The sequence below is a fragment of the Pipistrellus kuhlii genome, unplaced genomic scaffold (genome assembly GCF_014108245.1).
Source record: "Pipistrellus kuhlii isolate mPipKuh1 unplaced genomic scaffold, mPipKuh1.p scaffold_m20_p_19, whole genome shotgun sequence".
Lineage (NCBI taxonomy): Eukaryota > Metazoa > Chordata > Mammalia > Chiroptera > Vespertilionidae > Pipistrellus > Pipistrellus kuhlii.
Genome location: NW_023425504.1, coordinates 196,979 through 217,079, shown reverse-complemented (window position 1 = coordinate 217,079; position 20,101 = coordinate 196,979). Strand labels below are relative to the sequence as shown.

General features: G+C 38.3%; 1 protein-coding gene across 1 annotated transcript in view; it reads left to right on the top strand.

Annotated features, from left to right (window-relative positions):
* The window catches only part of AFF2 (AF4/FMR2 family member 2), a gene marked incomplete at its 5' end in the record, with an annotated part of 359,224 nt that overhangs the window by 194,374 nt on the left and 144,749 nt on the right, over nucleotides 1–20,101 (top strand). Inside the window, 2 exons of the mRNA XM_036443509.2 lie at nucleotides 5,098–5,137; nucleotides 5,418–5,451. Coding sequence (XP_036299402.2) covers nucleotides 5,098–5,137; nucleotides 5,418–5,451 — 74 coding nt within the window. The remainder of the gene's footprint in view (nucleotides 1–5,097; nucleotides 5,138–5,417; nucleotides 5,452–20,101) is intronic.

The following is a 20,101-nucleotide window of genomic DNA, read 5'->3' as shown; positions in this document are numbered from 1 at the left end:
TGAAGATTAAAAATTCTGTCCAGATTTCTGGGACCAATAAAAAGCACTGGCTGCATGTTTAACTCTAGTCAGAAACTTGGTTTATTTGACTTTGGAACTTTTCATTTGATTCCTAAACATATACAAGATCAAACTTGTCCTATACAATTGTAATGAAATCCTTTTAAAACCATAACTGGTAGAATTATTGATATAAAGTTAAAACATATAAATGGTTAACCACTCATTTATTTGTCCATCTGGAGAATGAGGTGTTCTGGATAATTGAAATTCTTGGATTACTAAAGATTACCCTATCTAATAAAAGAATAATATGCAAATTAAACATCACTCTGATACACCCACCAGCCAATCAAGAGTGGTTATGCAAATTAACCAAACCAAGCTGACTGCAGCCATGGAGAGAGCAGGAGGGAGGCTTGGGTTTCCCAAGCAATGGAGGAAGCCAAGCTTTCTGCACATTCTGGTTGGCCCAGGACTCCACTTAAGGCTACAAAGTTTCAATTATAGAAGGTAAATCCCAAGAAAAATGGTGGCAACCAGGAGCTGGAGACAGCAGGCTAGGGTTGCCTCTGGCAATGGAGGAAGCCAAGCTTTCCACCTGCCCTGGCCAGCCTAGGCCTCCTTGCCAGGCTACAAAGTTTCAATTGTAAAAGATACATAAAACAAAACAGAAATGGTGGCAGCCGGAGTGAGCAAGAGGCTTGGCTCTGCTCCAGGCTACAAAGTTTAAATAGAATGTAAATAAATTCCAGATTCCAGGGCCTCTTCTTAGCTTGCTGGGGGGCACCGCTGGCCTGAAAACCACCCCTGGCCCCTCGCCCAGGCCACCCCATGCCCTAAGGGAACCCCCACCCTTCAGGGCAAACCAGGTGGCCCACACCCATGCACCAGGCCTCTATCCTATCTAATAAAAGCATAATATGCAGATTGACCATCACTCCAACACACAAGATCAAGATAGCTGCCCCCATGTGGTCAAAGATCCTGCCCCCATGTGGATAGAAGATGGCCATCACAAGATGGCCAGCAAGAGACGGCAGTTGGGAGGGACCAGGACTGCAAGGGAGGGCAGTTTCGGGTGATCAAGTCTGCAAGGGAGGGCAGTTAGGGGAGAGCAGGCTGGCAAAGAAGGGAAGTTTGGGGCAAACAGGCTGGCAGGGGAGCAGTTAGACATCAATGAGGCTGGCAGGGCAGTGGTTTGCGGGTGATCAGGTTGGCAGGCAGAAGTGGTTAGGGGCAATCAGGAAGGCAGGCAGGTGAGCAGTTGGGAGCCAGCAGTCCTAGATTGTGAGAGGGATGTCAGACTGCCCATTTAGGGGTCCCAGACTAGAGAGGGTGCAGGCTGGGCTAAGGGACCCTCCCCACCCCTGTGCATGAATTTTGTGCATCTGGGCCTTTAGTCTTTTCATATTATGTAATAGGTATCATTTTGAAATGTAATTAGTATTTTTATGACTTCTTATAAAAATTATACTGAACATGCTTTACTCTTTCTTGATAACTTAGACATTATTATGAGCACTAGTTATTGTACTCTTCTATAATGTTATACTCTGCTATAATTGTGCCCTTAGGAGCTATTATGATGGATATGAATTCTTAGATCTATATTAAAAGACCATATATTCTTATGCTCTTTAAGTTCTGAATTTTCTGTGTCATTTTCTTTGGCTTTCTGTGCTGGCAGTTTTCATGTCTCAGTGTTTATAGTGATTGTGCCTCTAAAAGTGTTTCTGCTTTCTCGTCATCCATGATTTGCTAAGTAGTGGGAATCAAATAGCCAAGCTTGTTAGAGTTCTTTATCAAAAGTCAATTTTCTATCAGCAAAGGTACAGAAACTTCAAAAGCACAACTCGTCGGTTGAGAGGCCTTTTCAATACTTTATGGACATTTCATGGTACTCTTCTGGAGTGCTGATATTTTTAATTTAATAAATCTGTATTGTTCAGATTACCACAATTATTCCTCTTTTTTTGCCCATATCTCCCCTCTACCCAGTTACCACCCCAGCATCTGCCTTTTCCCTGCCACTGTCCTCATCCATAGGTGTACAATTTTTGTCCAGGCTCTTCCCACATGCACAAAAACCCCTTTTTCCTGAGAAGTGTCAGTTCACTCCCTTTCTATGCCTCTGATTCTATTATATTCACCAGTTTATTCTGTTCATCAGATTTTTTATTGACTTGATTTTTAGATTCACTTGTTGATAGATATGTATTTGTTATTCATAATTTTTATCTTAACATTTTTTCTTCTTCTTCCTCTTAAAAAAATGCCTTTCAGCATTTCATGTAATTTTGGTTTGGTGGTGATGGACTCCTTTAGCTTTTTATCTGTGAAGCTCTTTATCTGACCTTCCATTCTGAATGATAGCTTCGTTGGGTAGAGTAATCTTGGTTGTAGGTTCTTACTATTCATCACTTTGAATATTTCTTGCCTCTCCCATCAGGCCTGCATAGTTTATGTTGAGAAATTTTCTGACAGTCTTATGGGTGCGCCCTTATAGGTAACTGTTTTTCTCTTGCTGCTTTTAATATTCTATCTTTGTCTTTGCTCTTGGCATTCTAATTTTGATGTAACTTGGTGTGGTTCTCTTCGGATTCCTTTTGTTTAGGGTTCTGTGTGCTTCCTGGACTTGTAAGTCTATTTCTTTCATCAGGTGGGGGAAGTTTTTGGTCATTATTTCTTCAAATAGGTTTTCAGTAACTTGCTCTCTCTCTTGTTCTGGCACCCTCATAATTCTGATGTTGTTACGCTTGAGGTTGGCCCAGAGGCTCCTTACACTATCTTCATATTTTTGGATTCTTTTTTCTTTTTTCTTTTCTGGTTGTGTATTTTTTGCTTCTTTGTATTTCAAATCTTTGACTTGATTCTTGAGATCCTCTAGTCAGCTGTTAGATCTCTGTATAATATTTTTTTTTATTTCAGTCAGTGTATCCTTAATTTCTAGTTGGTCCTTTTTCATATCCTCAAGGATCTCCCTAAATTTATTAGCGTTTTCTAGAAAATTCTTAAAAAACCTTATAACCATGGTTTGAACTCTATATCTAGTTATTTGTTTTCCTCCATTTCTTTCATTTGTGATCTGTTTCTTTGTCTCCACATTTTCTCTGCTTCCCTGAGTTGATAGAGTGGCTTTGTGTGCTAGGTCTCCTATAGGGCCCAGTGGCTCAGCCTCTCCAGTTACCTGAGGTGGACACTCTTGGTGCACCTCTTTGTGGGCTGTCTACACAGTCTTATAGTTAATCCTTGATTGTTGTTGGTATCACTGGGAGGAATTGACCTTCAGGCCAATTGGCTGTGAGCATCAGCTGTGTCTATGCTGGGATAAATTCTGTGCTGGAAATATCCTATGGGAGAAGACTTGCAAAAGCCTCTGTGTTCATCTTGGATGGGGCAGAGGCTCAGGACGGAGAAGAAAGCATTGGTTTCCCATCAGCTCTGCCCTAATAAGCCCCTGTGTCTCAGTGTCTGGTGGTAATCACTGCAATCACCTCTGAGAGGAAAGTGGTCATTGGGTTCCACCCACTGCCAGACAGCCCAGTTCCTCCCTGAATGAGTCTGGGTCCCCAGAGTCTCATCCGGAACTGAAGGTCAGTGCAGTTGGGAGCTTTTCTCTCCCTCCCGCTTGAGAAAGCCATCCATGTACTCAGTTGCCCGCCCTCTCCACATGTGTGCCTCAGTACCACTGCCTTCCGCAGCTCCTCTGAGTCTCAGTGTGATTTTCTCTTTCCTGACATTCCAGTTTCACCCTGTATGAGTCTGGGTCCCCAGAGTCTTGCCTGGACCTGGAGTTCAGCACAGTCGGCAGTTTGTCTCCCTCCGGCTTGAGAAAGCCAGCCACACACTCAGTTGGCAGTCCTCTCCATGTGTGCATGCCTCAATTCCTCTACCTCCTGCAGCTGCTCTGAGACTCAGTGAGATTTTATCTTTCTTTCTAGTTCTAAGATTTCCACTCATCCAGCCTTTCTGTGGTTCTGGATGATGTCCATTTTGCCTTTTAGTTGTAGTTTTGAAATTGTTGTGCAAGGCAGCAGTTTAGGTGTTTACCTATGCCACCATCTTGGTTTCTCCTGGAGTGCTGATTTTGCCAGAAAATAAGCCTCTTGGGCAATAGAATCATGCTAAGTAGTCTGAAAAGTTCACTTTTTATTAAAGCACGATGTTATTCTTAGTCACTTAAATAGTAAGTATACTGTAAATCTATTTTTACTATATAGTATGGCAAGATTAGAGTTAAAGAGTATATTAATTGCAGTACTGATTGCTATAACTTATTCTTTTATTTACTGGAATTCATTGTCTCCAGTTTTGGAATATTTGCTATTTAGTTGATATTTTCTTTACTACCATGAGGGGCTGTGTGTGTCCTGAACATCTTTGTAGTGCTTTGGCCTGCAAGTTTTTTCAGGGTCCAAACAGGTGTGCCACACTCCCAGAAAGCCTGATGTGTGCAAATACTGATTTGTCAAAATCAGTGAATTATGTGTAGGAAGACTTTCAAGTCAAATTTAAACCCATTTAATAATGTGCTACACGACCATATTTTAAATTGCTTCCTATATTTCACAAATTTGTAATGAAGTGTTAATAACACTTCTCTCATGAAAATGAGGTACATCTATTGCATATGTGTCACGGTTAAGGTAGAAAATTGGAGCTGTTTCTATAAAATGGAACAAGTAGAAAATCTATTAATTATAATCTTATTTATACTGCTACAAAATTATGATTATTTGTCTAAACTAAGTCCTCTTTGCTTCCTTAGAAGCATCATTGCCTAGCTCAGTGAGAAATTATACACTTGAATTTCACACATGGAGGTCATTTGTTACACAGATTTCCAATAGATACCAGGCTATCATAATATAATTCTGAGAAAATGACAGTTATGATAATGTTGAAGCAGATTTGCCTGTTAAATGTTTATCCTTCAAGTAGAACTATAGACAGATGCCTAATTAATGGAATTGTGAACAGTGGTTTCCTATTTAAAACATTATTCAAGTTATATCTTCATCAATAAGGGATATGTCTTTTGTTACCTTTGATTCATTTAACTAATGTTTGAATTGTATGTGTTCTTCCTTATAGGAATCTCAACATCTGACTCCTCCAGGATTTACCTTACAAAGTAGGTGTTTTTCTAAAAAAATTCTTTGTCCAAATATCATGCCCTCACCTCCCTCTCCCTCTTCTCTTTTCCACCTAATGTCATTGAAATACAAAGTAACAATAACAAAAGTCATATTGTGATATATCTAATTTGTTTCTTTTTTCATCTTTTATTAATGTAAGGATGCTCTGAAAAAGTATAACTGGAAGGGCTGAACGCTTGAAGACAAATTTAATTCAGAATAATCACTTGACAGTAGAAAACATGGATAGTAATTATATTTGCCCTTTCTTTTCAGAGTGGAACGACCCAACCAGCAGAGCTTCTACAAAGTCAGTATTGCTCAAGTCGTGAGTACTTGTGTTTCCAAAATAAGCTTCTTCAGGGACATTTGGCAATGAAATGGTGCCTCAGTGCTAAGTGAATTTTTTCCTCTCTTCTGCTCCTTGAAAATATGAACCTTAGCTCATAATAATATGGTGTTTGGTTAGAGGTGAGAATGAGATTTATAGCAAGTAACAATAAAAATGAGTGATATCACTCCTAGACCCTTAATGATATAGACACAGGCTGGGTAAATACTTGGGTCATGAAAACAACCATGACTATTGACTGGTTGTTTGAGCATTGTATAATTTCAGCTATAGAAAGTATATGCAATATTCAGCCACCACTAATGATGGAGAAAGGACACCTCTAAGCAGCCATGATTACTCATGACATATTGAGTGGATTGCTATGGCCATTCATCTATAGAATTCACCATTTGTAGATCATATGAAGACTGTATGTTAAAGCCAAACTAAGACAGTCAGGAAGAGATTACACAGTAATAGGTTAAAATTCAAAAGCCAAAGCCCTGAAATTCACTCAGTACTGTCTTCATTTTTTATTAATGTTAACTGAAGGAGGGATATGGAGAAACCAGTTTTCTCAGATGTAGATTTTGTAACATCCATTTGTCCAAGACTATTTTTTCACCACTCCTTTTATTCCTAATAATCAAAAATAGGAGTCGATTTTTCAATATGAATAATAGTCACATACTTGAAATTTTTCAAAATGAAATAATTTATGATGTTCCAGTGGCCTAACAGCACACTTGAAATAACTAGCTCACCTTTTGGAAGATCACAAATAATTGCATAAAACAATTTGGAATGATTTCCAAATAGACTGAGACTCAGAGAAAGTCAATACCATTTCCATGTTCTTTGTTCTGTTTAGCAGCAAAGGACACAAAGCCTTAACCCCATCACCCATCCTCTTATTTTGTTTTCTGGCCTTCTATACTGTGCCCTATAATTCAAAGTTCAGTTTTAACAACCAAGAATTCTCCATTTAAAGAAGTTAGAAAAAAGTAAGGGGGGATAAAAACAAACAAACACATTATCCTGACTTAAAGACCAAATTATATAGAAACATAGACATCAAAATCATCTTTAATTGTGTTCATTTTGCCTTAATCACATTTTTAATTGCCCTCCCCCTTGTTATGCTAATAAGCAACAGATTTTATCCTCCTACTTTGCCTCATTCCCACTAAAATCAATAAAATTTACACACACACACACACACACACACACGTATGTGTGTGCACTTGAGATTTGTTGGCTCAATGCAGATTTCTAAACATAAAAAATATAAAAATATTTTCCCATTATAAAATGATCTATAGCAAGAGTATTAGGCTCCCATTTTGAAATATGTTGATTTCCATATTGACCCTGAAATGCCATTAATTCAATAGTTTGTGACTAACAGAAATAAAGTCATGAATTATGGTTTATAGTTTGAGGCTGTATTTCCAGAGAATAGCACTTTATAGCACAGGGTATATACTGCATTCAATAGTTAAGTGGTTTTCTATAGGAAGCATCAATAACACTAGAAGACACTGAGTCTATTTTATCAATGAGCTGCTTGCTCTCTGTTTAACTGCCTGGTCTAAAGTCCAAGTATTGTGCATCAAATTTCAACTGAAGTAAGTACTTTTTGTATTGTAGGGTATGGAATAGATAAAAATTATTATAAGAATTATTTTGACTTTTAGATTACCAGTTTTTTTCAGCTTAGCTATTACTCATTTTCCCATATTTTAATACAGTGTGCTATTTAAGCCATCCTGTAATATTTTCTATTTGGCAACGAACAACATTGTGAGTGTAGACCGATTGTTGATGGCTGGAGTTTGCTTGGAAGCAACCCTAAGTAGGCCCTGCTACAGGAGAAAAACCTTCCCATAATCAGCAAATATCCTGGATATACTCCTACCACTGAATTAGCAAGCACTGCAGTAGAGAGAGAGTTGATTCTTATAAAATAAAATTCCTTAATTACTGGTGTATTTTATTATTTCCTCTCATCTTTGCTTCTTTTCACTCGTTATAAAATTGCAGGTCTTACATTTGAGCCTGGATTGTTTATCAGCACTGAAGGTGTGGGTACCAGGTCTGAAAACACTGGCCAAAATTTCCCTGAGTGCAACTAGGAACCAGCGATGCTTACTCTGTGTTCTTTACAGCCACTACTCTCTCTGGGTCTTTTGGAGAACTGGGTCTTTCTTATGTTCAGTGTACTCCATCAACACACAGTACATTTTTATGGAGTGAGGTGTCCATTCATGGATTAGCATCCTATCTAGTCCAACTGGGATTCTTACTGCCCATGAGCAAAAGCATTGGACCGGGGAATTTCAAGACCTGGGTTTGAACATATATGGTATTGGAGGAAAAGCACTGACCTAGTATTCAGAACATGTGGGTTTAAATCACAGGGGAATTTATTTTTATTTCAAAATATAAATATATAGCCCATTAAGATAAATTTAAGTAAATTAATTTGCATGAGTATACACATGCAGGTACACATACTAACGCTTGTCAGAATTCAAGTGTAGATAGTCATACTCTTTAGTAATTAAACGTAACAACACAACAGTGCATTTAACTTTGACTTTTAACAATTTTTATAGGAAAGAAGAGCTAACAAATTTTTATTTCCTCAGTTTATATAAGTCTGTGCTGTATTATAATCTTGGAACAGGCCTTATCCAGCCAGGCTTTCCAAATCTGAGTCCTTAGCCTCCTTATAAAAAGGTCTCTGTACACAAAAAGGTCTCTGTGGAGAATGGGCTTATGAAGGTCAAATTATATTTCCCAGACTGTAGAACTGTATATTTATATATTAATACCATGCCTGTTCTGATTCTAAAAGAGCCATGTATTTCAGTTATAAGATTCAGGGATTAAATGGACACATCAGCTATTGTATTACTTTCCAGTTTTTTAATGATGCCATTAAGGAATAATGGAGGATAAAACTTAAACCAAAACCAAAGAACTTGAATTTCTTGAGTTGGATTGCTTCATCTAGTTGATAATATCACATCAATACAGTGCCTTTATAAAAATACATCACCTAGTTAGAAATTTTATGAGTCATCCTATATAATGAAAGCCTAATATGCTAAGTGCCCAGTCATCTGGTCATCCATTCAACCAATCAAAGCATACTATGCTAATGATATGCTAAGGCTACTCAACTGCTTACTGTGACGTGCACTGATCACCAGAGGGCAGAAAGTTGACAGGTTGACCATTCACTATGACGTGCATTGACCACCAGGGGGGCAGAAACTCTGACTGGTAGGTTAACTTGCTGCTGAGTTCTGGCTGATTGGGACTGAGTGAAATGGGCCAGACATGCCCTGGAGCCCTCCTGTGGTCTCTCCCTGACAGGCCAACCTCTTGCATCCCTCCCAGCCCCAATCATGCACCAGTGAGGTCCCTTGGCATGACCTGTGCCTTCTAGCAATCTTGGCTGAAGGATCCCCTCCCTCTGAGTGCACGAATTTCATGCACCGGGCCTCTAGCCTTAAATAAGAACAGATAAAATATATTTGATGGCCCTGAGACACATTTTCAGACAACATCCATGAACTCAAAGGTATCCATCTAGTCAACCCTTTATTTCAGTTAATTTTGTGAGTGCTATTAAAAAGATGGCTGCCCCAAATAACCAGTTCTTTAGTTAGACTTGGTTATTAGCTTCTGGTCTCTGACCAGTTGGAAACCATCCATAAACCCTTTTAATCAAGCAAATCCTGTTTTAAACCATGTTGTTGAGAATGTCTAGAGTAGGGGTGTCGAACTCAATCAGAGAAGGGGCCAAAATCTAAAATCCAGCCTAAATCGCGGGCCGAATGGTTTACTGAACAGTCATAAACTGTCATTGTGATGGAAACGCAGCGGAGTGCAGTGATGACAGCGCGGTGCGGGCCACATTGCAAGGCCTGGCGGGACGGATTTGGCCCACGGGCCTTGTGTTTGACACATGTGGTCTAGAGTTTCCATAAATGCCCAATATAAAGGTGTATGTTCTTTTATTGCCATAAAACCAGTTCCTCCACTTATGGTATTAGCAACAGGTTTGAAAACATCCCAATCATTGACCCAGAGAATTGATGAAAGATCTAATGGAAACAGACTAGTTGTATCCAGCTTTAGTTTACTTGTGGGTGATGAGTATGCTCACTACATGAACAAATATTTGGAACTAGTTAGGAGGAAAGGAATACTACTACTACAGGAATGCCAGAAGTCTCATATAATAATCATTGTTCTATTAAGCACATGTGCCAGGCTATGCCCGAGGTCCATGCCAGGTACTTTTATATGCCTCACCCTATTACACTTGCAAACCATCCTGGAGGGACTCCAAATGATTTCCATTTTACAGATGAGAAAGTGGAAGCTAGAATACAACCCCTCCACATGAAATGTGCATTGTCCAGTGGGAAGACCAACTAACCATACACATTTATCTTGAAAGGACATTTTGGCTATGAGAACACAGAAGGACCAAGTAAGGTACATTGCTCTCTGATAGGGAAACTTGAAAGCAGGCTGAAAGCTGTATAGTCTCAAAGCCATCTCTCTTCCCACCAAGCTGCCTTTCCTCATGGGATCTGATGAATTCAGAGATTTGCTATACCCCATTTAACCTTTTAAAAATGGAGACAACCTTCAAATGGATTTGTAGAGATGAAGTTGGTAGAAAGGAGTCCCATAAGAATTTATACCTCTTTGTTTTAGATGATACAAAATCAAGTCAAAATTTTTTTCAAATAAAGCGTTATTTATAAACTTTTCTCTATGTTGTCTGAAGATTTCATTACCATTGAGAATAGAAAGATTATGAGAATGTTTTCCAGTTTGTTATAACCAATAACAAGCCTCACATTATTTCCTAGATGAATTTTGAAAATTTTTACCTTCAAAAAAGTTCTTCACATTCATTACAATCTTGACCATTTATATACAATATATAAAATCCTAAGCAACCATCACAACAGAAACAAACAAACGGATGACCAAACAGGATGTGTGGGGTGACCAGGCTGGCAGGGGGATTAGTGAGGGACTACAAAATGACTGAACAGCAGGCTGCATGGGGAGACCAGGCCTACAGGGGGGCAGTTAGGGACTACCAGACTGATGGGGGGCAGTTTGGGATGACCAGGCCATCAAGGGGGCAGTTAAAGGTGATCAAGCAGGCAGGCAGGTGAGCAGTTAGGAGCCAGTGGTCCCAGATTGTGAGAGGATACAGGCTTGGTTGAGGGGATGCCCCTTCCTGTGCATGAATTTCATGCACCAGGATTCTAGTACTTTTATAAAAATTATCATCATCCAAAGTGTTTCCTTTAAGACTCTTTTATGACTCTGATTTGAGATTTGAAAACTATAATGTCTTACTGCAGAGTTATAATCCACATCTCTAGCAATTTCACATACTCTTCCCTAAATAGATATTTGATCTGCTACTTAGATGCAATTTTGGTTGCAATGTGACTGTGTAATGAGGCAGGGGGGAAATTACTGTTATTTTCTTAATCAGATTATTTCTTAATCAGAATACATGATTTAGTAGTTGGAATGTAGAAATAGTACTCTGTGGGAACCCCTTTCTCGTCCCACATGGTTCAGGGTTCTGGTTCAGGGTTTGGGTTCTGGAAAAGGCTGCACACAAATGAAAAGAGACTAGAAAAGTATTAATTTGGGAATAATGAGGGCCAGGCAGGAGCCCACCACTAGTGGTGTTACAGAGTTCTCAAACAATCAAACAATGCAGGAGAGTTTGGAGAGATTCACTTTATTCACTGAGGTGGGCTTAGAGAAAATGAATTCAAATTCTAAGCAAGGCTACAAGGAGAACTTCCCTTTTTATTAAAGAGCCAGCCCTATCTGCACTTAGTAGTTATCTCTCTGCTGGCCTTGAAAACAACACAATTCTATCCAATTAAAAATGCGCCTGGCATGGCATTGAGAGTATGGGCATATCTAGTCTCTGGCCTACAAGGTCAGACAGCTAAGTTTATCTTCTCGTTATTCAATCAGGCTAAAGCAGGCTAGAAAGCAAACATTTTTTATAATAAGAGGCCATCTAAGAAAAACAGCAGAAAATTCCAAAAGGCAGTTTTTTACAAAATAGGGGTTTTCCTTCTCATTGGGAGGACTAAGCGCTGCTCTGGCCTTGCTATCCCTTTTATTGAGACTATGGGATACACCCATAGCCCTTGGGCAGGAAACTCCAATAACAGAAATTTACATAAGACAAACAGAGGTGGAGGCTGCTTTAGCTCACAATGTTTCAACTAAGCAGTGAGCGAACTAGCTCTGACCTTTCAAAGCAATGAAGGTTGTTGACAATGACCAGTTTCTGGCAGTACTCATCATTTTGGTTTATCAAAGCAAGACGAAATTCTCTTGATAAATGGGCAATCTCGGTGATTTTCACTGGTTGCAGCCATTCTGATTTTCAAACTGAGACGTGAGCCAATTCTAGCTTTTAATCTGCCTGGCATCTCAGAGCTTGCCAACTTTTCCTAAGGACTTAATATACTTTTGAAAGTTCTCCATCACATCAGGGACAGCCACCTGGAAGCAGAGAAAACAAAATTTGGCAGTCTGTTCAAGCAGTGAATTAAAGGTAATTCACAGTTTGAAATGAATCAGCATGATGTTCTTAAGAAAAGTAATTAGACATCAAGAGGTTTTATTTTGAGTATTGTATATCGGCTAATGTGACAACAAGCAATATTGGCGTTTGGAATGTTCACAACAAGAAGCACTGAAACTGCTGGTATTTGACAGGTGCCAAGATTGAAAACGGGCTCCTTCAATGGGAGCTGTGGATTTCCACTTTCATTATAAAGGCTGAAAACATAGATGTTTTTGTTCAGGTAGCATAAATCTTGGAAGATCAGATTTCATTTCTTGTGTTGTTCTTCATGTGCCCAAGATGCTGTAGATTTTGAGACACCTTTGTAATTAGAAGCACATGTCTTTTTCTCTCAGGGAAAATCAAGTATTTCTTCTACCTGATTTGCATCCATGTTTATATTCATTCATTCATTCACACTTTCATTTCTTTCAACAAAAGTTAATTATGCCCCTATTGTTTGTAAGGCTTTAAGCAAGGCACTATGGTAAGCCAGGGTGAAACACCACACATCGTCCCCTCAAGGAACTCACAATTAGGGAAGTTTAGATACCTCAACAAACTCATATTTATTGAATGCCTACTATGTGCTAGGACCTTTCTCTATTTACAACAAGCTCACAGTAATCACTTCTATTATATTCTACAGTAACAGAAACTGAAATTCAGCCACACTGAGTGAGTTGCCCAAAGGGCCACAGTAACAAAGCCAGAACAGGACAGACTCGGAGGGTATGGTCTTAAACTGAAAAGAGAGAGAGAGACAGAGAGAGAGAGAGAGAGAGAGAGAGAGAGAGAGAGAGAGAGAGAGAGAGAGAGAGAGAGATTGATTTATGGGCACTTTGGAGATAGTCCTACTGATTTGAAGTCAGGTGTTATCTTGCCCTGATGTTAAGCCAAAGTGGACAACCACAATGGAGGTGACAATGGTCTCTGTCATTTTGGTTTATGTCAGGAAAAATATTAGATTTGAATACTGTCACTGAGTTAGGTCTTGTTATACTGCACATGTCGATGTAACATTCTGTAAGCAAGTTCCATCCTCAGCTCAGGGCCTTTAGCCAGATTGTGTCACTATGCCTATAACATGCTCCCTTTGGGGAAGCAGAAGGATCCATGACTGAAAGGAACTTATACCATCATGTAAGATCTCTATAAGGTTGATTTCAGTGGCATGTGATACAAACAACATCCTGCTCAAAAAATATCCATTTTGCCATATTGAATTGAAAAAAAGAGAACTGATATTTGGGTCTGTTTCTGTTAGAGGTTCATCCATGAACTTTCATGATTATCAATCTCTTTGATAATTGGAAACTTGCTTTATATCCTCTAACAAATATCCCTGCTGTTATCAACCAATGGCTTATTTCTAAATTCTCTACATTTTGAACAGTAACTGGGAGTGAAGTAAATAATGTTGGTGGAAAACATTTACGTTAATAAGTGAGGAACCAAAGTTAAAATGATACCAGTTTTGTGACTGAAGATAATATTATGATAACACACACATATATGCACCTGTGCAAACACATGCTCTGTATCCAAGAATATCAAGTTGCCCTGATGCTGTCTAATGAGATGCATGCACACACACATACACTCTTTTTGCAGTTACTTGATTGTAAAATACTACTACCAGAGATAACTTTTCATGTGCACAGTGAATATGCACTGTAAAGCACTTTCACACAATGCATTATCCTCATGTGAGTGTCACAGCAATCCAGTTATATAGCCAGGTGAAAAGAAACCAGGCTTAGGAAGGGAAGATATTTGCCCAAAGTCCCCCAACTAGAGAGTGGCAGAACTGGGAGTGGAAGCCAGTATTCTGCACTCCCATTACAACATGCTGCATTGTTCCATATTCCGCAAATGGCAGCCGGGCCAAAACTCATCAATCAGAGTGCTGACAAACCCTGTAGGGCCAGGTGAAGAAAATATAGCAGCAGTGTAGACAAGGTCATGGATCATTCCTAGAAGTTAAAAAACAACAACAAAAAACCACAGAGACTGACGTAAATGAAAAGAGATAGCTTCCCCACTTGTAAACTATTCATTCTGGTTTTCCATCCCATCAAGTGTTTCACAAACAGCTAGATCCTTTGCCACAATTATGTTATCAAGAATGTTATGTTTAAATGGTTTGCTTTTGACACCATCTCAGAGCTGCTATCAACCTCTCCATTTTGCTGATGAGTGGGGTAGAATACCATAGATGCTTACACAATAACATCTGTAAAATCAGTCGAAAACTCTAACAAATGGCTTTCTTTGTGACTCATCCATCCACTTCAATAATGAGGACCAAAAAAGGAAAAGGTCTCAAAATGATCTAATTGACATCTCCAAATATGCTGCCAAAAGTGGGACAGAGGAATGAAGTAGGGTGGCACTTGGGTATGCCTTATAAAAACCAAATAAACGCCGAAACCGGTTTGGCTCAATGGATAGAGCGTCGGCTTGGAGACTGAAAGGTCCCGGGTTCGATTCCAGTCAAGGGCATGTACCTTGGTTGCGGGCATATCCCCAGTAGGGGGTGTGCAAGAGGCAGCTGATTGATGACTCTCTCTCATCGATGTTTCTAACTCTCTATCTCTCTCCCTTCCTCTCTGTACAAAATCAATAAAATATATTTAAAAAAAAAAAAACAACAACAAATAAACTAAATTTCTATTCTTTGTTACCCTGTGGAATTTGGCACCCAATATCTACTAGGACAACCCCTAATACACTGCCTGATCCTTAACTAAGGTTCCACAATAACCTGAGTGAGTGATAAGGGAAAAAGGGTAGTAAAATGTAATGATTTATATGGAAACCAACCTACAGTTCTGCCACCTGCATTACCCAGTTTCAAGAGTGATTTCTTTTCTGCATATATTGTCTATTAAAAAATATATATTTCTAGATTTTCAAGAAAAAAAATTTAAGTATCTTGTAATACATGGAAATTATCTAGGATATCTGAAGATTGTAAAGGTCATTCTAGATTTCTCCAAAACCATTTTCATATATCATATAGTACAGAAAGAAAAGAGGCAAATATACTGCACCTGAGCAATGTGCTTGAATAATTATAGCCATCACACTTCTAGACACCTTCTATATGCCAATGCACTGTTTATAAGAATTAACTATTTCATCCTCAATACAACTCTATGAGATAGGATAGCATCATCATTGCCACAACCACCAATACCGCTATTATCACTGATCCCAGGGTTGTCCTTTCTAGGGCTCAAACATCCTAAATAGCCATGGCCGCACAGCTAATGCTACTATAATAGTACTAACTATGGAAACCAACTTGTCTGGTTCTGTGCACAGTGATTTTTCTCTGGTTCAATCATTTCATCATCTTTTATCCTTACAATACCCCTGTAAGATTAAACTAATTTTGAGATGGAAATTTAATATCAGAGCAGTTAAGTGACTTGTTCAAGATCACATACTTGGTGAAAGAGCTGGAATTTCCCCCTAGGATTTTGAGATTACAAAACTCAAACTTTTATTTCTTTTTTATTAATTTAAATTCTTTATTGGATAAATTATTACTTAAGTCTCCTTTTTCCCCCATTGACCTCTCCCTCGCCACCCCCACCCCCCAGCACATGCCCTCACCCCCACACACATTGTCTATATTCATTAGTTATGCTCATTTGCATGCATATAAGTGCTTTGGTTGATCTCTTACTCTGTCACCCCATGACTTCCCTCATAGTTTGGATAGTCTGTTCAATGTTTTTATGACTCTGGTTTTATTTTGTTCATCAGTTTATGTTGTTTATTATATTCCACAAATGAGTGAGATCATGTGATATTTATCTTTCTCTGACTGGATACTCTCCAGTTCGATCGATGATGTTGCAAATGATAAGAATTCCTTCTTTTTTACTGAAGCATAGTATTCCATTGTGTAGATGTACCACATTTTTCTAATCCACTCATCTGCTGATGGGCATTTAGGCTGTTTCCAAATCTTAGCTATTGCAAATTGTGCTGTTATGAACATAGGAGTTCATATATCCTTTATGATTGATGTTTCTGTTTTCTTGGTATATATTTCTAGAAGTGGGATTACTGGGTCAAATGGAAGTTCCATTTTTAATTTTTTGAGTAAACTCCATACTGTTTTCCATAGTGGCTGCACCACCATGCATTCCCACCAGCCTAACTTTTATTTCTTATACTGTATAGGCCACATCTGTACAATGTAACAATTAAACCACTACTGCTGAGAAGAGGCAACACTGATAATATTAATACTTTCAAATTATAGAACATTTTCCATTTCTACAAATCTTTGCATTTGTTACATTTGGTCTTTAATTAATCCTGGTAGCCTGGAGACAAGGGAGATCGTTATTGCCCCAGAAAGATCTACGCTTCCATGTCTGCACTTCTGGGTGGCTCAAATCCCAGCTAGCTCTCTTATTTCTTGTCTTGTGACTTGATGAAGTCATATGGTACTATATGAGCCTTTATTTCATCATATATAAAATGGAAATGCAATACTACTCCAACTCCTTAGTGAATTGTGTTGACATTGAAGGAACTCATGCATAGGCATTGCAGTCAATTATTTGCATTACTTCTTTCCATGTGATAGAAGTAAGGGAAGTCATGGTCAGATGGCTTAAGTAATGTGCCCAAGATCACATAATGCATAGTGCAGCAAGGTTAGTCCCAAGCCTCTTGAGTGTAGTTTTCTTTTTGAAAATATCCACCATTACTTCTCAAGCATTGTGTTGATGTGGTTTGAATCAAAGGATTAATTTCCAAAGCTAACAGAGAGGAATTGACTTAAAATTAATCACTATGTGTACCATTTATCTCCTAATTCAAATAGATATTTCCAGCACATGTTTCAACATGTTGAGAAGAGTGAGTGAATTTTCTGATGCACCTATTCACACCAAGGTATCATTATTTTATTTAGTGATAGTTTGAACATTTGTAGAAGAATTTGAAAACTTAAAAAAATCACATAACTTTTATAATCTCACATAGAGATGGGTTTGGGGATTAGGACCACCCCTTGTCTTCATGCTTTTTTGTGGGTTTACTCTTATTTTGACATTAAAGAGGGTATAAAACCAGTGACCTGTCTTGACTTTTACTAACTGGATTAAAATGACAGGTTGCTGCTGTGGTAACTATACCTAGATCCTTGAAATCAGTAAGAAACTTAAAAGTGCATTGCTACCATAAAAATTGAAGAAAAGTTGCTTACAATTGTCAGGGACAGCCTCTTAATTGAAATTATCTGACTTTTGCTTTACTAGAAAGAGTTTGTGTGTCTGCTGGAGGAAGGGCATAAAAAGTGAATGTCTTGATGCATTTGTTTAAATATGAAAATGACTGTGATTTAAAGCAAAGCTGTTTTCTGCATGAAATTTAAATCAACTTCAACTCAATCCATATTCTTCAGAAACAACTGTGCTATTCAGTGTGGCAGGAAGCCAAGATGCACAGTAAAGATGAAAAACACTCAAAGAAGATACCTCTTGGGGTACAACCTAGGCAAATCAAAAAATATTATTGAGTAAATGATAGGTAGTAAAAATAACCCAGAAGGTATCAATCATTCTGAATTAATATTCACATTTTGATTTATTCTTAGATTTCTCAATCCATATTGAATAGGTTGTATCATAAGAAGAAATACAAATATGAGTGTGTTCATATGTGTGTACATAGGCACATGTATGTCTGTGTGCAATTTAATCATGGAAAGCAATATAATATAGAGGTGTGACTGGACCAGGTTGCCTGGCTTCAAATCCCAGCTCCATTATCATTTAGTCATGTAATCTTGTGCAAGTTACTTAAACTTTGTGTCACTTAATTTCCTCATCTATATGGCGGGGGTAGTAATAGCACCTACATAATAGGACAGAATGATTAATGTGCTTATCACAGTGCTTGATATGTAGGAAATTCTTAATGGATATTAACTGTTGTTTTACTTATGGTTATTACTTTCATTATTACTGAGTGCTCTGAGTCAGTGACATTTGCACTATATTCTAATTTTTAGCCCCTGGAAAGCCTTTGACTCCATTCCCTGATTTGTCCCAGAGGTTTGCAGTTGGAACAAGACCTGTTTAGAACTAGAAAATGTGAAATACATTGGACATTTCCTCTGTTGATCCACCTACCTCAGCCCCCAAGTATAAAAATGAAGAATTGCTAAAATGTTTTAAATGTTTACACTTTTGGTACTAGGCACATTGTGCTCCTTCTTAGAGTTTATCACAACATCTTGTCACAGCCACAATTGTACTTTTAATTATGTGATTATTTAAAAAAAAAAAACACAACACACAAAATATATCAATAGAAGTTGTTAAGTGCCAGGCACTATGCTGAGTGTTTTATATCCACTAGGTAACTGAATATTCACAAGCCAATGAGATGTAGGCACTACTATTACCAACATTTTACATAGGAGGAACTGAGGTTCATGAACTGAAATTATATTCTCACAACCAATAACAGTGGGCTCAAGTCATTTTGGGGGGAAAAGGGTATAAAGGAAGAAATAATTGCCTACATTTGCAAACAAAAGAAACATTCATAAGCCTACATTGTCCACACCAAAACCACCAGAACTAAGTGAATTCAGCAAAGTCACAGGATACAAGATCAACATATAAAAATCAACTATATTTCCATCTTAGCTATGAGCAACAAACAATTGAAAATTGCATTAAAATTCTATTTACAATAGCATCCAAAAACATAAAATACCTAAGAGTAAATTTAATAAAATATTTTTCAACTATAAAACAGGGCTAAAATAATTGAAGAATCCTCTATAATAATAAAAGCATAATATGCTAATTAGACCAGACAACCTTCAAGATAAAGTTAGGGCTGCGAGGGAAGCCTGGGTCCCAGGTGCCAGAGGGAAACCAATGCAGGCAGCCAGGGAAAGGAAGGCCTATTCTTGCACAAATTTCATGCATGAGGCCTCTAGTATATAATAAGAACCTAAAATGCAAATTAACTGAATGGCTGAATGACAGGTCACTATGATGTGCTCTGACCACGAGGGGGCAGATACTCAACACAGGAACTGCCTCCTGATGGTCAGTGCACTCCCAAGGGGGAGCACTGCTCAGCCAGGAGCTGGGCTCATGGCTGGAAAGCTCAGGAGCCTCTCCTTCATCTGCTGTAGGCAGGCATTAAGGAGCTAGAGGTTCCAGACGGTGAGAGCTGGACTGTGAAAGGGATGTCTGACTGCAGGTTTAGGCGTGATCCCTGGGAGGATCAGGCCTAAGCCAGCAGACGGACATCCCCTGAGGGGTCCTGGACTGTGAGAGGGTGCAGGCTGGGCTGAGGGACTTACCCCCGCACCCCCTCCCCCAGTGCACAAATCTCATGCACCATGCCTCTAGAACCTAAATAAATGGAGAGATTATACTCATACATTAAATGACTCTATGTGGTTAAGTTCTAAATTCTCTCGAAATCTATAGATTCAGTGCAATCCTAGTAAAAATTTTATTAGGGTTTCTTGAAGAAATTGACAGGCATATTATTTTTAATTTATATAGAAATTCAAATAACTTTGTTTAGCCTCAAATCAATTTTCTTTTTTCTTTCTGTTTTTTTAAAATTTTTTATTTAATTCATTGAGGTTATATAGATTAATACAATTATATAGGTTTTAAGTGTATAATTCTATAATACATCATCTCTATGTTGTATTGTATTCACCATCCTATATCAAGTCTCTTTCATTCTATTTCCCCCACTTTACCCCTATCTCACCCCAACTCCTTTTCCTCTTGCAATCACTATACTGTTACCTGTGTCTATGAGGTGTTTATTTTTTTTCTTAATACCTTCACCTTTTTCAGCCAGCCTCTACCCCCTTCCCCTCTGACAGTTCTTATTCTGTATTCTGTATCTATTAATCTGTTTTTATTTTGTTTGTTTATTTTGTTATTTAGATTGCACATGTAAGTG